Genomic DNA, 20,977 nt, shown 5'->3' on the forward strand with positions numbered 1-20,977 from the left:
GCGAACTGTCTCCGTTTCCTACTCAGGCTAAGGCAGAGTTTGTCCTCTTCATGGTAAAATGGAGACTAATGCAACCATCTTCCACCACATCCTCATCAACAGACTCCACGTCGGCATACAGCAAAACGCTCTCAAGTAGATCACCTCTTTCCTTTCAGGACGCACTCAGACCATCTGACTGCCCCCTTTCACCTCCGCACCCAAGGACATCATATGCGGTGTACCCCAAGGATCATCCCTCAGCCCCACCCTGTTTAACATCTACATGAACCCCCTCGGAGACATGCTTAAATCCCACAGACTCAACATAATCTGTTAAACTGATGAAACTCAACTAATCCTCTCGCTCTCCGAGGACCCCTCCAATGCCAAAAGCAACTTCTGTAACGCAATGACCAATATAACCAAATGGATTATAGTCATCTGCCTCAAACTCAACTCCTACAAAACAGAAATACTGATCTTCGGGAAGAAAACCTCCACTTGGGCCCACAACATGTGGTCAGCAAAACTCGAACCAACACCAATAGAGCATGCATGCAAACTCTCCTTCATCCTGCTTCAGCCAACTGTCCATGAAACGAGAAGTCAACGCAGTCACCTCCTCTTGCTTTCACCCCCTTCAAATGCTCCACAGAATTTTCAGATGGATCCCAATCATCACCAGAAAGACTGTCTCGCAGACCCTCATCACCAGATGCCTCGTCTATGGCAACGCTTTCTATGCCGGGATTTCCACCTAGCTCCTCAAACGTCTCCAGACCATACATAACACTGCAGCTAGACTCATACGGGACCTCCCCAAAGGGACCCGCATCATTCCCCACCTCAGACACCTCCACTGGCTCCCCATCCAGAAGAGATGCCAGTTCAAGATCCTCATGCACGCATACAGAGTTCTACACAACCAAGGACCATCCTACATTGACCATCAACTGAACTTCCACCTGCCCGCAAGACACCTGTGCTCTGCCTTACTTGCCCTCGCTCACACTTCCCACATCCGTCGCAGCGGGTGCCACTCCTTTTCCTACATCGCTGCTAAAACCTGGAACGACCTGCCCCTCTACCTCCAAACAGCACCCTCCCTGGCAGACTTCAGAAAGAAACTCAAAACCTGGCTTTGCAATGGAGACACAGCACCCTCGGAGCCCAGATACCCCTAGGGATGAGAGTGCTGCGCTATACAAATGCTGATGCCTGGGCAGCAGAGCTGACCCGCTATCCTCCTCACTCACGGTGCTTTTCTCCATGGCAGCGCAGCAGGTGGAGTCAGACCCCCTCATTGCCAATGTAGAGTTGTGAGCAATAGGCCCACATACTAAGGTAATGAACAACACGGACACATTATTCTGGTGGGTGCAAACTGGCCCAGGGGACATCCACCCAAACTCTTTTATTGCCAGGGTCGCCTGACCGGTGACAAGTGTGGTAGATGGGTGGGGGTGGGTGTTAGAATTGCCCCAAGGGAGGTGCATGCAGGGAGGTCCAGCGGGGCACTACAGAGGGCACTATGTGAGATTTCAGAGGTTTGGATTGTTTTCGGGTATTTATTTCTCGTTTGTCTTCCTTCCCACTTGAGAGTTCGTGGACCGCAGGAGCCCACACCTGCGCCCAGGAATCATGCTAACGAACAGTCCAGTAGTATATTCGCTTGTGCACGCCCTATAGAGGATTGTGCATTCTCTGAAACAGGGTCCACTCCATGTCCACCGTCTGTCCTTCTACAATTTATAGATCTTCAAGGAGCACATGAGGGTAGCATCTCTCCACACGCGGCCAGTGCATGACGTTTACACACAGAAAACAGTTCTGCATGTTTAGGGCAAAGGAGAGGTGCAGCATGGACAAGACCAGTTTCAGTTGTTACAGGAGGTAAAAAGCTAAACACTAGAAAGATTTTAGCCAGCCTCATAAAACCCGCACACCCTGGCTGTAGGGTTCTAGTTGTAATAATCATTGTTATTACCAGGACCCCTGCACCACGATCGCATGCCAAACTACACCGCGTGTGCGTTCCAGGCCTCCCTTCGGACCCAGCGTCTTCCCGCCAAGTCGGGCAGTTTTGATTCAAACCTCGTTTTAGATTCACGGCCCCGCCCATGAGTACCCATAAATGGACCAATGACAGGCGCGTGAATGAAAGGAGATCGCTGATTGGATTTCTTGCCGCCACTACGCGGGTGAGCTCACGCGGCTGACGGTTTTATGCGTTAAACTCGTCTACTCGGGGCAGGGAAGAGAGTATATCGTTCTGTCATGATGTGGCTAGCAGAATGAACTAACTGCGCCATAGACCGGATTAAAAACACGGAAGGGACACAAGCGGTCCCCTTCCTTAACGGGTTCAAGCCGTACACTATCTTCCTTTTACATCAGCTCGCGCGGGAGGCGGGACAGTGACCCGGAAGCTACGAGCTCCTCCCACCCGCCTCCTTGGGGTTTTCTTGCGCTCACATTGGCAGTCCTGTTTATCTGGGGCGTGGTTTAGTGTTACTTTTCACCAATGGTTGAGAAGGAGACTGGTCGGGGGCGGGACTCCAGGGTGTTCCTTCAAGTTGCCGATTGTTTAGGGCTTTCATTGTGGATTCTACAGGGAGCGCCTTGAAGACACCTAAGCGCTGCACAGACTCTGTCAGTGAAATGAGATTTAAATAGTGATTTAAATGGGAGTTTGAACAGATCCTTCCCGTAGTGATTGGCTGTGATTGGCCTAAAATATGCACCAGAATCAGGGGCTTATTTACAAGCTCCATGCGCCGCCGGTGCGCCACTTTTCCCCATATTAAAGGTGCCGCACCGGCGGCGCACAGGGCTTGTAAATAAGCCCCTTAGTATCTCCCTTTTCTTTGCTGCCCTTAGCATCTGCTTGTGTCGATTTAGCCTTTCTCTTTTCTAATGGTGCTACAATCAGATCATATTCTGCAATAATAATCATAACTTTTATATATGACACAAGGTCCTATCCGTTCTGGTTCGACAAATAATCCGTGTTTTATTTACCATGAATCTGTGAACAGCTTTCTGAAACCTAGTCAAAGAACCATCAGTCAGATTAGCACAGGTTGAAAACAGATTGTAAAAATAAGGCCATGAAATAGGGCCTGTTTGAATGCCCATGTCCATGTATCATGACTGCCCGTGCCGAGCCCTGCTTAGACCGACACTCTTAAAGCTTTGAACCTAACCTACTATGATTCCACATTACTAGTAATGCACTGACGAACACAGAAATACCTCACAAATATTGCTGTTTGGTTAACTGGGGGTAATTTCTGATGCATTTTAGGAATATAGTCAGAAATCTATTATTTTCAGCAAAATGGATCTATTTTGTAAAGTTAGCTATTACTTTTGTCTTATTGTACTTGTATCGTACCATCTTACTTAGGTTGTGGAAAACGCCTTGAAGTGACCATTCCTGCTGCCTCAACATAACCACAGCGTATCACAAATGAAGTATAGTAAAGTCTTGTGAATGTCCTCAGCAGAAATTGAAACTGACATTTTTGCCACAATAAGTTGCATTCTGGGGTTCAGATGCACCCCAAAACATTTTTCTATAGTGACAACCCTGGCTATTTGCCTAAACAGGATGAGTGTTCACTCCGCCTTCAACCAGCGATAAGTCTAGAACCTTAACATCAGTGGCGGCTTAAACAAAAAGGTCCTTCAGGCGGCGGAAGAGATTGGGCGCGTTCATCAAGACTGTCACTGGGCCGCTCTGGGGCTAAAGCTAGATGAATAAGAACAATTTACACACACGGTAGGGTGTTGGAGATGATGCATTCTCAAGCTTCTCGCTCTCTGAAGGAGCAGGTTCTTGAGTGCAATTTCTTCCTCCTCTTCTGTACACCTGGGCTTGGTGTCTTGGGTCCATTGAGGCAGCCCTGTGAGGGTCTTCCAGTCACCTGGGTCTTGTGCATGCCTTCTACGAATCAGATCCTTGCCCCATGGAAGGTGACGCCCAGCCTTTTAGTTGCTCGGTTCTTCCTTTCCTTCCAAGGTCACAGCAGCGAGGGGACTGTAGGCTTTCCCTAGCCTTCAGCCTAATCTGGAAGAAGGACTCCATGTGGGAGAGCTATTAATGTTGCTTCTGTAGTCTTCTGTACTACACAGACGAACAGACCACTGTCAAGACTATGAAGTTCACCCAGGTCTGACTCAAGGCTCCAGTACTACTTCTATCCTGTGCTCCAGTTGGGATGCCAGAGCCTAATAGAGGGTCTCACAAACTCCAAGGTTTGTGGCCTTCTCCTAGCCTGGAGTAGCATTCTGTTGTTGCTCGACAGATTTCACAGTGCTCTATCTGCCCAGTGTCCACAGTCGATGAATTCTCACTGGTTCAGTGTGTATCTGCTTCCTTCTGCAGGATAGGTCTGTATTCATGGTCAGTGTCTATGGCAATATGTTATGTTATTCATTTGTTATGTTATTAATTTTATAAAGCACATAGCTACCCCAGCATGAAATAGGTGAGTTTCACTCAGACATGGGTTATCTACACTTGCTCAAAGGAAATGGGCAGTAGACCTTTGCCATGAGCCAGGTTTTGTGAAATGGAGCGGCAGCAGGGATGTCAGAGGTTGTCCTCACTGTATACAAATCGCCTCCTATGAATTAATAATCTACAACTTGCTGGACAAAGCTGACCTGTTTCTCCTTATATGGTCCTCTTTCCTGCGGGAGGAAAGACCGAGCCCTGGCCCGACCCACGGTTACTTTGGGTTTCCCCCATTACCCCTTCTTCCCTCCCTGCCCCTCTCCTCTCCACCAGGCCACCTGCAGAGGCCGCCTACTTGCACAGCTCAACGCCCTCTGTCCCCCGGCTTACCCCTTCCTCCCTCCGCTGGTCTTGCACCACTTTCTTCTTTTTGCTTTTCTTTCCTTCCTCTTTCCTCTCTACTCCCTCTCTTGCCCTCTCTGGTTCTGCTCTCTCCCTTTCCCATGCCGTCCGCACATGGTTTGATTTGTTGTGCTCCCCGTTGTTGGCTATGCATGTCTTGCTTTTTATGATCATCCATCTCTTCAGTACCCATGATGGATATACAAGTCATGGTCACAGTTGCTATTTTCTGGAGTTCTTGATACCTATAAAAATAATTACAACACAAAAAGATTGTCAATACAAAGGTTATTCCCATTATCTACAGAAGACGCTTGGGAACCAAAGGACCCCTGCAGTCTCCATGTATTCGTAAACCACTCGCTCAATGCCGGACACTCAGCCGGTGCCCGTCAGTGATGTCCCCGATAATGGACTTCATTTATGGCAAATTAATGGACCTTTCACTGGGGGAAGCAGGTGGGTAGTTTCCTCACAGGTTGTACTAGTGAAAAGTCCTTCGCTCCTGCGCTAGAGTCTCTGCCACCACCACCACCCATCACACATAGCATCGAGTAAGATGTCGGCAGCCTCTGCACTTCATTCAACATTGTGTGATTCTGAGCAAATTACTAAATCTCCTTGTGTCTAAAAATGTGTGGATTTTATTTGTGTAATCCCCACTTGATGTACACGATCATGTAGATTGCCACCCATTCCCCCAGTGCATTGTTGCTTCTGACCCAGGTTTGCGCTCCATAAATCCCAATACAGACCTAGTGCACTCCATAAATAAATGCAAAAGGCTGGCGCAAAGCTGTCCAGTCGAGCACTCTAAATTTGGTTTTTGCACCGTCTTTTTTTTAATGGAAGTGTTCACCGCCCATTCGCTCAACAAATGCAGAGGTTTTAGGAGGAAGTTGAGGGGATAGAATATCTTGACTGGTTTTTTTTTTTAGGTCTAATGCTTCTGAAAACAGTTTTCTTTTGCCGTGAAGAATGCCTGATAGAATTAGTTTTGAGAATGTGGTTTTGCCCCAGAGGTCTCTGGATTAATGCAGGCTTCATGGAGCTGGGCGGGTTAGAATGAGGAGGGCTGGGCATTGTGGAACGGACAATGCAAGGGACGAGGAGTGGGTGAGTTGTCCACTTAAGAACGGTCGGAAGGGAGCTTTGGTGGAGAGAGGTAGTCTCTGGTAACCACAGAGAAGGACTTGGAGGTGTTTGGCTGTGGGGCTCCATGGGGACCAGTTAGTGTGAGGCTGGGATGGAGAACAGAATGCGGAGCTGCTCAGTGTGGGCCATGGTCCTGTCTGCTTCATTTAATCATGTGTGGTTCTGTTCTTCCCGTCCTTGCAGCTAAAGGGCTGGTGCTGTCGAATTCTTGGAAAAAGGCGTCTTTTACTGACTGCCACAGATGGATGTACCACGGCTTCTTCTGCTGACCGCCTGCCTTACCATGGTCATGTCCGACCTAGAGCCAGGGCGCCTGGAGGAGGGACGGACGCAGCTGCAGAGGCTGCAGGAGTTTTCAAGTCACCCCCGTTTTGGAGATTGTTGGACCGCGGCTCTCAAGAGAGTGGACGTGGGCTGCCGGCAGCTGGACGAGGACGAGCAGAGCCGCATTGCTGTGGCCTTCACACACTGCCACCTTCAGAGGTAGGTCTGAGGAAAGAATATGGATCATTATTACTAATCCTACTTGGTCCAGGGGAGCACCTCCTTCTCACTTTCCTTCTTGTGCTGAGTGGCTGGATAATAATGTACAATATCTAGGTTGGTTGGAACCTGCGCCCCTTCTCCTCAATGACCTTGAGCATTGCTCTCTGGCTCATTTTAGCCTTTTTGCTGCCAGAACAAACTCTTGCTCGCTTCTCTGTGTCTTATAGCTTTAATGGAGAGCTTTTTGGAAGAGGAAACGTAACCCCAGCATGACCTTATTTTTAAGTTGCTGGACGGCCCTGGCGTTTCCATCTGCTTTACTGAAAGTGGCATCTTGAGTAATGTGACCTGCATCACTGATGGTGATGACCAGGCCGTCTAAGGACCTGTTTGATATGTAATTTGCTGACCTCTTTGTGACCTTTCACCACAACAGTTCTGAGTTATTGAGACATAATTTAAATCCCAAGAACATCTTAAAGGACTTTCCTACTCTGGGACGTTCCTTTGTGGAAATCCAAAGATTTCCCAAACGGAAGAGAATATCACTTGCAAATATATTTATTTTACGCAACTTGCAGCTGGAATTGCTGCCTCCCTGTGATGTTCTCATGACCGTGTGTCGTTTTAGCGACTGGCTCTGTAGAGTGAGGAACGGTGGCAGGAAGCTGCTCCTTCCAGTACACATTGAACCAGACTTTATTGACGTGCATCACATTCAGATTAATTTTGATAAAGGCTGCCAATAGTTGGCCAAAATTCATGCTTTGAACATTGGACTAAATCCCATTACATTAAAAAGGACTCATTTAACCTGTCCAGAGCCTTTCCTGTGTCCCACAAAGAAATGGCAAAGGTTTTTTTCCAATTATTTTCTCAATATGGTATCCATAATCCTGCTGTCTTCATATGGTGCCTCGTACCACAAGTCTGCCATTGCTGAGCGTTGTAAATATCAGATGCAAATATTGCTCAACTTAATGGTGCTCCATATAAAGGCGTGGAAACGTTGGTAGGCTGAGTTTTTCTTGTCAGGATTAGAACGTGTCCTTCAATTACTGCACATTTCTGCAGCAATTGTTAACTCACTGAGCCATCCTTCTGGTGAGAAGGTCCTGAGCATCGTTCACCATCCTTCTTTGCCTCACCAGCCCAGACTGGTCTGAGGCGGCATCTAGTCAGATGAGTAAGACCTTAGTCCATAATGTGGCATCTTTATTCATCAGGACATTTGGTGTATGTGACCGGTGACGCGTCTTCCTCAAGTGCCTGTTGGTGATCCCTTGCTTGACCCAGAGAATGAAGTCTATTGGCCTGGGAATCCGACTCCTCAACATTCACCACGTAGAGCTTTGGTAAAGAGTGTTTGCAATCCTGACTTCGGTTCTTCTTTGTGTACAGTGTTTAGTTGCCCCTCACGCTATTGATATCCCCCAATAACCTCAGGAATTCCCATTCTTTATGGGTGTGTCCAAGTCCTTTAGATGAAAGAAATATTCTGTCGACCAAGCATTGCACCTTAGATCTGAGTTCTGTCAGTAAAATTTTTGCCCTTTGTACCACCCTGAAGTTTGCGCTGCCCTCTCCCTAAGCCAGTTATCTTGGCTTGTGGCAGCTGAGAGCTTTGAGGATCTGTGCCTTGGTGTCAGCGGTTTGACCGTAGTGGTCCAAATCTGCATTCTGTGGTCTCCAGTGTTCTCCGCATTCTTTCTGATTACTATGTCCTGCCTGGTCCAGATGGGGGTTCATGAAGACCTTCTATGAGTGCGTCCTCTACATGGTGAAGGCTTCTTGTGTGTCCACTTCAGATGGAAGAGGTACCCACACTTTCCCTCTACCAGCCTGGACTACAGCTGCTCCCGTGGCGGCACTCTTGGTCACATCGGACAGTGAGGCAGGACCATGTGTTCCAGAGAAGCTTCCAACAATACAACAAGTTATGTTCCTGTCCTGTAAATGAGCAAGACTGATATGATGGCTTTATCCTCTCCTCACCCTGTTTCCTCCTAGGTCCGGGCGGACCTTCCCCAAGTGCACGGATAGGAGTTCGATCCAAGAATGCACACAAGGCATGGACGCCGTGGCTTTTGGCACCTACACTGAGTTCTTCACCCACGCCCACAGCATCTGTTACTTCCTGCAGAACGAGGTCTGGCAGAAGCAGGCAGAGGACACCATCCTGCGGTAAGAAGGGGCAGCAGGAAGGGTCTTAGGCGTTTCTGAGCTGACTTGGCTCATCACGCAAGGGGTCTTGCACCATCCTAAATTACGAAGGGGCTACTTAAGGTGTCTACTATAATCCTGACGCAAGGACACTATGGGGGTGTCTGCCACCATATTGAAGGTTGGTTTAGGAATGTTGGACAACCCTAAAATGAGTTATCTGGCACCATTTTCAGAAGCAATGAGCACAGTTGTTTCTCGTGCTCAGGGACCCAGAGCTTGCGCTCATTGGCCCCCGGCATTTCCTCATCTAGAGGAAGACGAAGCCTGAGGTTGAGCTGAGCTCTTGATACCTCGCTTCTCTGGTATTGCAAGAAGTCTGTTTTCTGTGGTCCTATTGCATATGTCTTTAGCTCTAACTTTGGCTTGTTTTTAGAGTTTTGTTGTTGTTGCTATTGAAACACACCTGTTTTTCTCTTTACAGGCTAACAGTGAACTCGGACAGCGTAGCCAGGCAGCTAGAGGCCACCAACCACATGGCTGCCGAAATGATCCAGGCCCAGAATGCCACTCTACAGACCCAGGAGGAGATCCTGAGGAATGGCGATCTTCTGAAGAAGACCCTGCAGGACTCCACCCAAGGTAGGTCCCTGGACCACGCGTGTCTCTGCCACGGGGTAGATCCCTGGACCCTGCGGGTCTCGCCCCAGGGTAGGTCCCTGGACCTGGGTCCCTGCAGGACTCCACCCACTGTAGGTTTCTGGACCCTGCAGGCCTCTGCCCAGGGTACGTCCAGCCTCTGGCCTGGGTAGGTTCCTGGGCCCCGCAGGACGCCACCCACTGAGGTCCCCGGGACCCCACAGGACGCCACCCACTGAAGTCCCCGGACCCCCCTGCAGTTCGCCACCCACTGAAGTCCCCGGACCCCCCTGCAGTTCGCCACCCACTGAAGTCCCCGGGCCCCCCCTGCAGTTCGCCACCCACTGAAGTCCCCGGGCCCCCCCTGCAGGTCGCCACCCACTGAAGTCCCCGGGCCCCCCCTGCAGGTCGCCACCCACTGAAGTCCCCGGGCCCCCCCTGCAGGACGCCACCCACTGAAGTCCCCGGGCCCCCCCTGCAGGACGCCACCCACTGAAGTCCCCGGGCCCCCCCTGCAGGACGCCACCCACTGAAGTCCCCGGGCCCCCCCTGCAGGACGCCACCCACTGAAGTCCCCGGGCCCCCCCTGCAGGACGCCACCCACTGAAGTCCCCGGGCCCCCCCTGCAGGACGCCACCCACTGAAGTCCCCGGGCCCCCCCTGCAGGACGCCAGCCACTGAAGTCCCCGGCCCCCCCCCCCCCCGCAGGACGCCAGCCACTGAAGTCCCCGGCCCCCCCCCCCCCCCCCGCAGGACGCCAGCCACTGAAGTCCCCGGCCCCCCCCCCCCGCAGGACGCCAGCCACTGAAGTCCCCGGCCCCCCCCCCCCGCAGGACGCCAGCCACTGAAGTCCCCGGCCCCCCCCCCCCCCGCAGGACGCCAGCCACTGAAGTCCCTGGGCCCCCCCCCCGCAGGACTCCAGCCACTGAAGTCCCCGGGCCCCCCCGCAGGACTCCAGCCACTGAAGTCCCCGGGCCCCCCCGCAGGACTCCAGCCACTGAAGTCCCCGGGCCCCCCCGCAGGACTCCAGCCACTGAAGTCCCCGGGCCCCCCCGCAGGACTCCAGCCACTGAAGTCCCCAGGCCCCGCAGGTCTCAGCCCAGGGTGGGTCCCAGGACCTTGAATCTTCAGAAATAGAAGCTCTGATGTTAGCGGTGGGTACGTAGCCCTCATCCATATCCCTGCCATGGTTCTTCTTCGGTGCTTCTGGCATGAAGTTTCCTTCCAGGAGGATGTTGTAGTCCCACTACTGAGTGCGGTGGAGCAGAGGTGTAACTTATTTTCCTTCCTTACCATCCAGCTACCTTTAAGAGGAGGATACTTACAGGTTATTGTAATTCCAGGGTGTGCAGAACCAGGACGCTGTATTGTGAGGGACTAAGCCCTTCTCGTCACTCTCCCACTGCTGCAGGTGTGAAGCAGGCCTTTGAGGACATGCAGCATTCCGCCAGTGAGCAGCGCCTCCTCTTCGCGGAGATCTTTAACCGGGTCACCTACCTGCACCAGTTCGTGGTGGGAGAGTCCAACACGCTCTACTCCTTCCTGTACAATCTTCTGGCCTGCGCAGCGGTGTTCCTGGTCACATCCACGCAGCGCACTGCAGGGGCCAGGTAGGAAACTCAGATTGGGGGGGGGGGGGGGGGGGGGGGGTCCAGTGCACTTCCTTATTCCTTTACAACCTGGTGCCCTATAGCGCTGAGTTAAGCCGACCTGTGCAGGCTAGCGCCTTGCAGAAGCTCCAGAATTGGCATTCTTTTGAGGCATCCCAGGAGGCGCAGCAAAGGCATGAGCAGGGTCGGGCTGGGACATGAAACCTGCCTAAGCCCCAAATGAAAGTGGCCGCCATTAGGGTATCGGATAGCTAAGAGTGTCCTACATATGTAAACCGTGGTAGTTTTGAACCTGTGAAGGAGCTCCCTCTGGAAGGTGGTAGAGATGGTAATAGCCTAAGTAGCAGGTGTAATCTGACCATCAACAGACCAAGGGGTCCCTGCTGCGGGTTGCTGCTGAGGCCTCGCTTACCTTGAGCTCACCTAAGCAGGCAGGGGTTCAGCAGGGTAAGGGTCATGAGATTGCAACATGAGATCTGTTTTTAAGATTTTGTTGCCCACTCAAAGCTGCTAAATGAACGTCCTTAGTTGTCGCAACACTGAAACAAAGCGTCACCCTGGTTTCCCTCTGTGTGGTCCATGTGAAAAAAGTACATTCATGGCAAAAATCACAAAATTGGAGAAGAGTTCACAATGAATGTGCGTTTGTTGGTGTTGGGTGGTGATTTTGGGCTCTCTGCTTCTCGCTTAGATCCAAACTCCTCTCCAGGTCTACCCTATGAACAACGGAGTCTACAAACCTCTCCTTTGCTCCACAGGTTGATGCTGTTTGCCGTTGTCACGATGAATGTCTACGCGGAGCGCCTGATCTGCGCGTCCATCCTGGAGAGTGCAGAGGAGTCTGGCTATGAGCAGATGGTGAGTCTCCGCTTCCAGACCTTTCTTGCTCTTAGATAACTGTGTCCTGTGGAAGGCCATCTCCACGTCGGAGAGGTTCTGACCTGAGCACGCCTTTGAGTGTTAACAACTGAGGACATCCTACAGTAGGGCAATAGTTGTGTTTTTAATTTCCTCTCACCCCTATTTTCTGACTGGTCAGGAGCAGCAACAGGTACATGGTCATAGCAAATTTAGTGCCTCTCACAACAGGACGAAGGGCAGCTGTCCTGGAAACGCTGGTCTTGCAATAAGGAAGTTTCACTGCAGGTTAGACACTTTAAATCCTTTTCGTTTGAGCAGCATGGAGTAGATTCCAAGCTCTTTCAAGGAAGAAACAGTTTCTGGTGTCCGGTCCAGTCTTTCTGTGCTGTAGGGTGAGCAGGGGAACTCTGACCTGGGTAACAGGGGCGTCTTCTATTCATTAACACTGCATGTTTGGGTTCATTAGTACTGGCCACTCAGTCGTCCCCAAGCCTTTGACTAGAATCAGTCTCTATAAGGTATATATTTCCTGTAGTTGTTGAACAGTTCAATGGCAAGCCACTATTTCTTTATAAAGTTTTGTATTGCGCGAACATGACCCAAGTGGGTATCGGAGCGCTTTACATGACAAGAAGTAGTGTAACAATTGGACTGGTAAACAAAACATCCGTGAGAGCCAAACACATAAGAAAGTACATATGATTTAAACAAAAAAAAGGCTTGGTCTAGGTTAAGGTCAGCAATAGGGTGGTCGTTCATCCCAAGAGGGTTGATATTCATACATTTTCATTGTCACCGATATATTGTCTTAGGGTAAAAACTTAGTTAGCAGAAAAGATTTTGCTTCTTTTTTTAAGGAGGCGGTAACGGAGATTAGGCGAAGGTCCGGAGGTAGAGAGTTCCATATCTTAGATACAATAAGTGAGAATGTTCTGGAACCCGTTGTGGGTTCGTTGGGGTTTCAGAAGCAAGGTGTGCGCACTCCGCGAGGATCTGCTTCCACCTGATTTTTCTAGCTTTTGAGCCAGGTAACGGAGTATTGAGGTGTAACGCTTTGTGGCATGCAAGCAATTTTCAGTTGGATTCTTGCTTCGTACGTAGCTAGTTTAAGGATTTTACAGCTGGTGAGATGTGTGTGTTTCTTTTAGTTACGAGGACAAGTGTTGCTGCCACATTGAGAGAGGCTCTTAGCGGGGCCAGTTGCATCGAGGTAAGCCACATAGTGTGGCACTACCATAATCCAGTCTGGGTGGTACTAGGGCTTGGACCGCTTGTTTTAGGTCTTCGTGTGAAAGGTGGGGTTTAAGTTTCCGCAGAATGCTCAGTTGGTAGTTTGCTCCTTTGGTGGCTGCGCTAATGTGATCCTGCATATTCAGGTGTTTGTCTAGTATTATACCCAAGGAGATAGCGGAGTCAATGATGAGGGGCGAGCATTTGAGGGCTGTAAGATGTTTCAGCCAGAGTTCAATCTTGGGGATGTTATTTGGTGGAGAGATGAGGAGAAATTTGGTTTTAGCAGCGTTGAGTTTGAGATGGTTATCCGTGAGCCAGAGGTGTGTTTTTTGTAAGATGGAATTGAGGGATCTAATGTCCTCTTGTGAGGTGATTTTGAGATACATCGGAGTGTCATCAGCATACGTGTGGTAATGGATGTTGGTAGATTTTAGGTGGTTTGCAAGTGGTTCCAGGAATAAATTGAAGAGAATGGGTGATAGTGCAGATCCTTGGGGAAGGCCAAGAGTGATCGCGTGGGGCTTAGACAGAGATTGGTTAAATTTTACTCTTAGGGATCGGTTTTGTAGGAATGACAAGAACCATTGTAAAACGACCCCTGATAAGCCCATCGTTTGTTCCAGGTAGTTCAGTAGATTATTATGTTTGACGGTGTCAAAGGCAGCCGATAAATCAAGCAGTATCAGAAGGCATGATTCATTTCGATCTAGCATTTTTAGTAGATCATCCACGATACGAGTACTTGCAGATTCAGTGCTGTGGTCTTGACTGAAACCTGATTGGTTCTGATCGAGGAGTTGATAGTGGTTTATGTGATTGCAGAGTTGGCTCTGGACACATTTTTCTAAGAGCTTTACCAGAGTAGGGATGTTGGAGATGGGTGTGAAGTTATTAGGGTCTGAGCAGTCTGCCATGTTTTTTTTAACGTGGGGGTTACTTGTCCTACTTTTAAGCAGTCGGGGATAGTGCCTTGGCGAAGTGAGGCGTTTACTATCTTGGTCCATAGGGGGAGAAGACAGGTTTTGCTCTCTTTGAAAATGAGCGGTGGTAGAGGGTCAGTGAAGTGGTTAGATGGGTTTAAAGAAGAAAGAATGTTGTAAATGTCATCTTCACTGATTTGGGAGAAGGTTTTCCAGGAGGCATTGTTTTTGGAGGAGTGCCAGGAAGGTTCCTTCCCTTCCATATACTGTGAAGTGTGTGAGAAACTGAATGGGGTAGTCCGAGGTAGATCCTTTGCTAATAGTAGTTTGTTCTCTATCTTTGTGGTTTTTTTCCTTGAAGAAGGTGGCCAGTTCTTCGCAATTTGGTGGGGTGCTGGACCCGGAGTCTAACGGGTTTGATATGTTGCGCGATTGCTGCTTGACTATTTCAAATAGTTTTTTGGGCCTAATTCTGGCTTGGTCGAGCTCTGCTCTAAAAAATTTAGCTTTCACTTGTCTTATTTTTCTGTTGTATGTGTTCCTCGTTGGTCTTAAGCTTTTTAGTAGTTCCAAGGATGGGGAAGATCTCCACACTCTTTCTGCTATTCTTCGATTGCGTCTTTCGGTATTCAAGTGGTCATTGAACCAGGGCCTTGAGTTTTTATTCGATATATTTTTCTGTTGAAGGGGCGCGATGAAGTCCTTGACTTCCAATATGGAAGGATTTCCAATGTTTAATTCTCTTCGGTTGCCCATTCTTTGGGATCGTCTTTAAGTTGATGAGGAAGGTGATGCGATAATGGTCTATCCAGTCACAGGGGCAAATAGACTCAAGGGAAGTGGTGTCCATCTTTGAGATTATAAGATCCAGAGTCTCCCCTTGTGTGTTTAGCCTGTCACAAATTTGGGACAAATCATGGTTCAATAGGAAGGACTTTAGACTATTCACGGAGTGGTCATTCAGGTAATTCGAGTGTAGATTAAAGTCTCCCAGGAAGATCTGGGGACCTTGAAGATTATCGTTCATTGTGATTTCCATGATTTGCTCAATGAACAAAGAGTTATCACCCGGCGGGCGATAGAAGGCGTGAATGTTACAGATGGATTTGTTGTTGCAAGAGATATTGATGCAGAGATATTCACATGTCGTTACAGCTATTGTTTCCAATTGGCGTACTGAGAGTATTGTGGTAGATGCACGCTATTCCACCACCCGTTTTCTTGGGTCTATCCAGGCCTCGAAAAATCCTAAAAATGTTACTAGACCTGCAGGTTTAGCACCTTAAGTCTACTCGACCTTATTATAATGCTCTTAACCCCTAAACCGGTTTAAAATTATGTGATCCTGGGCAAGTATTTAAATTCACTGAGACGCCATTTTCTTCTTGATCACACATGAGAGCACCTTCAAATACGCGAGTTCGGCATGTCTGCTGTACAGAACACGCTTTTGTTTGATTTAATAGAGCAAACTTTTGATCCATATATTATACAAATCCAGCCACATATAGGATACAAATTACCGCTGACTTGCCTCCGTTCATTAGCCGCAATGTCATCAGCGCGGGGCAGGAATGTTTCTCAAATCATGTTTAAAAACTGTCACTTTTATTAAATACATAACTAAAGCATAGAGTAGCAGCACACTGTCATTTGCAATCAGCAGATTTTACAAATGGCCACAGAATTTCCCACTGACATGTTTTAAAACTATATAGTGTACAATGTCTGGAAATCGAGTTTCTGCAAATATTAGTCATTTGCACATCACCAAGTGAAGGGTGCTGATTTACATATACATCCCATCCTCATCGCCAGTGGAAAGAAGACGATTGAGGCGTAGTAGTCTTCTTGTACTTTAATAAGATTACAGCAAATAGGACCACCGGTTCAGACAGTAGCACAGCTTCAACTGCCAAAGCCCAAGCCCTCCCAGAACCTCCACACAGTTCATGTCATGACGCTTGGAATGTACATATACATTCCAGCCACAAGAAAGGAAAGCAAGATAGGACAGAAAGAGAAGGAAGAAGTGTAAGAGAAGAGATATAGTAACCCACAACACTTATGCTACTATGTAAATTTTTGTTTGCATCACACTTCTGAATTGCAAAAAAAAAGTTATTTCATAATTCCTGATATATACTTGTACTATTCATTTACAAGCTGTTTAAATGTAGTTGGAAAAAACCCTGATATTGTGCAGCCTTTTTTACCACAATTGTCCGATAACTCACTTGACAAAAAGCACCAGCAATAACAAGAGAGCAAATTGAACACCACTTTCCAGGAACAGATCAGCAGCAATTAATAAAAACAAACTGACATTTGACCTCTGTCCTTGAACGGACTGCAAACGTGTCCAGAGAAAACAAGATTTAAAGGCCTCTTCATTGCTCATTCACTTTCTGAAAGAAAAGAACACCTGTTCCTTTCAGCTTCAGTTAACTCCCCAACAAGGACCCGTAAATTCTAAAAATAGCTCGACCTGATAAAATCTCACTCGCAGTTTTGAGGGGGCGAGTGGAGTTTTTGAGGCCTGCTAGCTAGTCGAATGATCTTGAGACTAGGTGGGACTAGTAGATCTATGATGGTTTGAGATGAGCTGTTTAATCCGGTTTCAGTGAGGATAATTCTATCCAATTTTTGTGAGAGAATGAGGTCGTAGATATCCGCCGCGTGCTTGTTTTTTTGCCGATCTGCAATTGAGGAGCATGCACTTCAAGTGATTATTGGACTGATGAGAGGCGTCTGTGATATGGTGATGCTCTTGAGATTATCCCTGTTGATTACTTTGATTGAGGCTCGGTTCGCTGAATGGATTCGCTTGGATGGTTTGGATTTGATTTCGATCTGTCTTGTTAATAATCTTTTCGGAATGGTAAGAGAGAAGTTCAAGGATCTCATTGTTCGAAAGATCATGATTTGATCTCTTAGGGCGAGAATCCGGATTAGGGGATGGTGTTTCCAATTCAAGATTAGGTGTATGCGGTCCATGGAGGGGGGGGGGGGTGACTGTATGGGAATCCGCTCTGGTTAGCACGGTGCTGTTTGACTTGTGAGGGGCCCGCAGATCTGATATGGACGCAAGTCTCTGAAGATCGTCTTTAAAATGTTTTAGGCTATGATCGATCTCCTTTCCTAGTAATCAGTTTACGGATGGCTGTGGGTTGCTTAGGGAGGTCTGAGTGCGGGGTGAGGTAGTAGGGGACGTCATGTTGAGAGTTGGGTCATTAATAGCTGTACCGTTTTGTTGGAGATATGTAAGAGGACGGTTGGATGTGGGGGCGAGGAGGAGTAGTATGAGTGGCAGTTAAATGGTTAGGTGGTCTGGATGAGCTCAGATTGATTTGGTGAGGGGATATGGGTTTGTGGATGTTGTTGTTCAATGTATAAGAGTTCAATGTGTTCATGATTGGAGGACTCTCATTGGTGCGCCCTGGGGAGAAGAGTAGGGGTGAGTGAGGGGTAGAGATTTCAATGAAGTCTGGATCCATACTAATTCCGATATTGGGGGGAGGAGCCGATAAGTTGGTTCTGCTAGGGTTCTCAAGTTCTGATTGAGAAGATGGTTCTGGAGGGAGAGTGGTGGTAGCGAGGTTGGGGAGGTAATCTCTTGTAACCAGGAGTGGGTTGATTGAGATCGGATTAGCCCTGTGAGTTAAAGCGGATGGGAGCGTTTCATCCTGAGCGTTAGGACAATTTTGGGTGGAAATATTGTTGTGAACCCCCTTTTTTAGGATAGGGAAGATCTTGTTGATTAAGGTTACATTTTCATTCAAGGCCTGTATTCGTATAATCCCATTATTACATATGGATATGGTAGCGTATGCCTTGCAGAAGGAAGAGGGAGAGACAGATATTCTAAGACCATGAGATGCCTGTGGTGCTTAACTTGGAGAGTAAAATATTTCTCCATTGAGCTCTTCTTTTTGTATGGAATATAAGGTCATTGGTTCGGGTTCCCTTGCTGGTACAGAAAAAAGGATCTGAAATAAGAGTTTCTGGATGGGTTTTGAGAAGCTGGTGTTTGAGTTTTTATGATGCGTTTTTGGAGAGGTTGGAGGGGTGTTTAATAGTAAAGACATTGTGGCCCGATGGTTCCAGTTTTTTGTCCATTATTTATAGGTGGGAGGTACCTTCTGTGGTTATGAAAGTTTGTGTGTAGTGCTTCTGAACCTCCTTCTAGGGTAGGGTTGTAAGGTAATGAAGTCATACATAAGCTGTGCAGACCAATTATTTGTGCTTGATGATTTTCTTTTTTTTGATTAGTGGTACTTTTGTGTTGAGGAGTCTATGGTAATTCGTTTGATCAGGAGCTCCTTCCAAGGAGTCTGGGTCAGTTGTAGTGGTTTAAGGATAAGTATGCCAATAGCTAATGTACCTTTTTTCAAGATGGCTGCCATTTAGAAGGGTTTAAAAAAAAATTGTTACAAGTAATAATCCTCTTTTTGTTTCACCAGAGGAATAACATTTGTTGATGGGGCGCCAGCTTGTGTAAAAAAAAAAAAAAAAAAAAAAAGATTTCCTGAGTGGCCATTGTATTGCTGTGGTGGGTTGATTTCTGCCATCAGACCACATCTCACATACCACTCTAACTCGCAGGCTCTTGGACATGACAGTAATTTGTGCTTCACTTTAGAGCCCAAAGCACAACTTCAACAGTGGAAGCAGGAACAGCGTTTACCATTCACATCTGTAGGTCTAGCGCTCTAATCGATGAGGGGTGTCCACAGTTTGAGTACATCAGATCTTGAGACCCTCTCAGCAGGCAAGGCCTCTGCACTGGAAAACATGCGACCAGAATGATGAAAAGAGCAGGCAGACACACAGCACTGGAATTAACACCCATAGTCTGTCCCCGCCTAATCTGTTACTTGAAGTGTTAACTTTAGTGAACGTCTATATCCCCATCAACCTGCGACGCCCTGGGCCCCATCCACCTGCGACGCCCTGGGCCCCATCCACCCGCGACGCCCTGGGCCCCATCCACCCGCGACGCCCTGGGCCCCCATCCACCCGCGACGCCCTGGGCCCCCATCCACCCGCGACGCCCTGGGCCCCCATCCACCCGCGACGCCCTGGGCCCCCATCCACCCGCGACGCCCTGGGCCCCCATCCACCCGCGACGCCCTGGGCCCCCATCCACCCGCGACGCCCTGGGCCCCCATCCACCCGCGACGCCCTGGGCCCCCATCCACCCGCGACGCCCTGGGCCCCCATCCACCCGCGACGCCCTGGGCCCCCATCCACCCGCGACGCCCTGGGCCCCCATCCACCCGCGACGCCCTGGGCCCCCATCCACCCGCGACGCCCTGGGCCCCCATCCACCCGCGACGCCCTGGGCCCCCATCCACCCGCGACGCCCTGGGCCCCCCATCCACCCGCGACGCCCTGGGCCCCCCATCCACCCGCGACGCCCTGGGCCCCCCATCCACCCGCGACGCCCTGGGCCCCCCATCCACCCGCGACGCCCTGGGCCCCCCATCCACCCGCGACGCCCTGGGCCCCCCATCCACCCGCGACGCCCTGGGCCCCCCATCCACCCGCGACGCCCTGGGCCCCCCATCCACCCGCGACGCCCTGGGCCCCCATCCACCCGCGACGTGCTGGTCTTCTCTTGATGGTGAAACTTGGGGCTTTCAAAGAAATAACCAAAAGTGGCCCTCGTGGTCTATCGCCTTTCAGGGCTGTCAGCCATCTCTAGGGCTTAGGGTCACTGATACATGAAGGTGGTCCCCAACAGACTGCGATGGAAACTCTTCAATGTTCAAATGATGGCATTCGCCTCTTTCTCAGTTCTCGCCAAGGTTGTTTCTCTGTGTAGGAGGAGAGAACATGTTAAACAAAGCAACTCCATCCTTTTAGCTCCTGCTCTTTCGCTGAGCCAAGATGATCCCAGCGCTCTTGTTGGGCATCTGCTTGTGCTAAAGTTCAGTCTGTAGTCACTGTCTTTACTCAGAGCCTCTAGGAGTCTCTCAAAGGTCTCTTGATATTCAACAATACACGTCACAGGTTTGGGATACTACTTTGAAGTTAAGGCAGTCCAGAGGAGCAATTATGGGCCCATATTTTTCAATCCGATTGTGAGTATCCGGTGAGTCCTAGACTTCACACACCTAAGCCTTTGGAGCCAACTTGTCCAACACAGTCTAGATGTGGCCCTCAGAAGCTGGATCTTCACTCCCCTCCCTAGTGCGCGGTTTAGATGACCAAGTGTTGTTGAATCTGATACGGGTTTGCTTTGCTCTCTGTAACGCATGCTCCGGTCGTTCAAGGGGTTCTTCCAACCGGCTCTGAATACTGTTGTCTTTTAAGTTGTCGATACTGAGGTTCTCCAAACTAGTGATCATGGCATTCAACCTTTGGAGCATGGCAAGGGCACTCTTCATCCCAGTTGGCATGGGCAGGACTGGTAATAGGAGTCCCAAATGTTATTTTCTCCTTTGTGCCAGAGTTATGTGCAATTTGCCAGTAGGCACAGAAAATGATTTTCAATTTTTTTTACAGTGCCGGCCTGTCCACGACCTTGTTCTCCTGAGGAATTAAATAAACATTTGTGACCTCAATGAAGCTGTGGCAGAAGAGGGAGAATATTAAGCTGTGGTGATGCTCTGCTTGGGAGCCAGCCCAGTTGGTGCTGTCCGTGTTCTCCAGGACTTCTGAGTACCCCAGGCCCAGCATCTTGGCCACCTCTGCCTAGATGCAGTCTAGGCCTTATTCCAAGTTCTTTATGCCATGATCTTCACAGAAAGACTGTCCTCAGTGTTTTGTTGCACACACATACTGGTATCAGACCTAGGGTCTCCAAAAACAGGCCTGAGAATTGTCTCCGCACTGCTCTACATTCTTCGTGTTGAACGGAGGTCAGAACAGTGATGGGATTTGCTGCCTCCACTGAGCCTTCCCTTGTAGCAAAGCTTGAAGAGCTCAGCACCCTCCTTCACATTTTCTCCAGTTACTAAGATCACCGCCATTCCCATGCCGGCAGCCTATTGATTTATCCAGTTCACCCTCTAAAACCTTCTGTGTTTATGGCCATGGTGCCCAGATCATGCAAAGAG

The 20,977-nt window shown here is 49.1% G+C and overlaps 1 protein-coding gene across 3 annotated transcripts in view; it reads left to right on the forward strand.

The window, feature by feature from the left end:
- Positions 1-20,977, forward strand: part of LOC146797159 (uncharacterized) — a 110,446-nt gene that overhangs the window by 58,401 nt on the left and 31,068 nt on the right. Inside the window, exons 1-6 of one of the 3 annotated variants that reach the window (XM_085629847.1) lie at positions 2,111-2,183; positions 6,185-6,484; positions 8,498-8,671; positions 9,135-9,292; positions 10,701-10,899; positions 11,658-11,757. In XM_085629847.1, coding sequence (XP_085485973.1) covers positions 6,243-6,484; positions 8,498-8,671; positions 9,135-9,292; positions 10,701-10,899; positions 11,658-11,757 — 873 coding nt within the window. In that variant the 5' untranslated portion in view covers positions 2,111-2,183; positions 6,185-6,242. Of the gene's footprint in view, positions 1-2,110; positions 2,184-2,546; positions 2,635-6,184; positions 6,485-8,497; positions 8,672-9,134; positions 9,293-10,700; positions 10,900-11,657; positions 11,758-20,977 lie in introns of those variants that run through there. The other 2 variants (XM_085629848.1, XM_085629849.1) reach the window with 2 other exon arrangements.

Source organism: Triturus cristatus, chromosome 10 (assembly GCF_964204655.1).
Source record: "Triturus cristatus chromosome 10, aTriCri1.1, whole genome shotgun sequence".
NCBI classification, from domain to species: domain Eukaryota; kingdom Metazoa; phylum Chordata; class Amphibia; order Caudata; family Salamandridae; genus Triturus; species Triturus cristatus.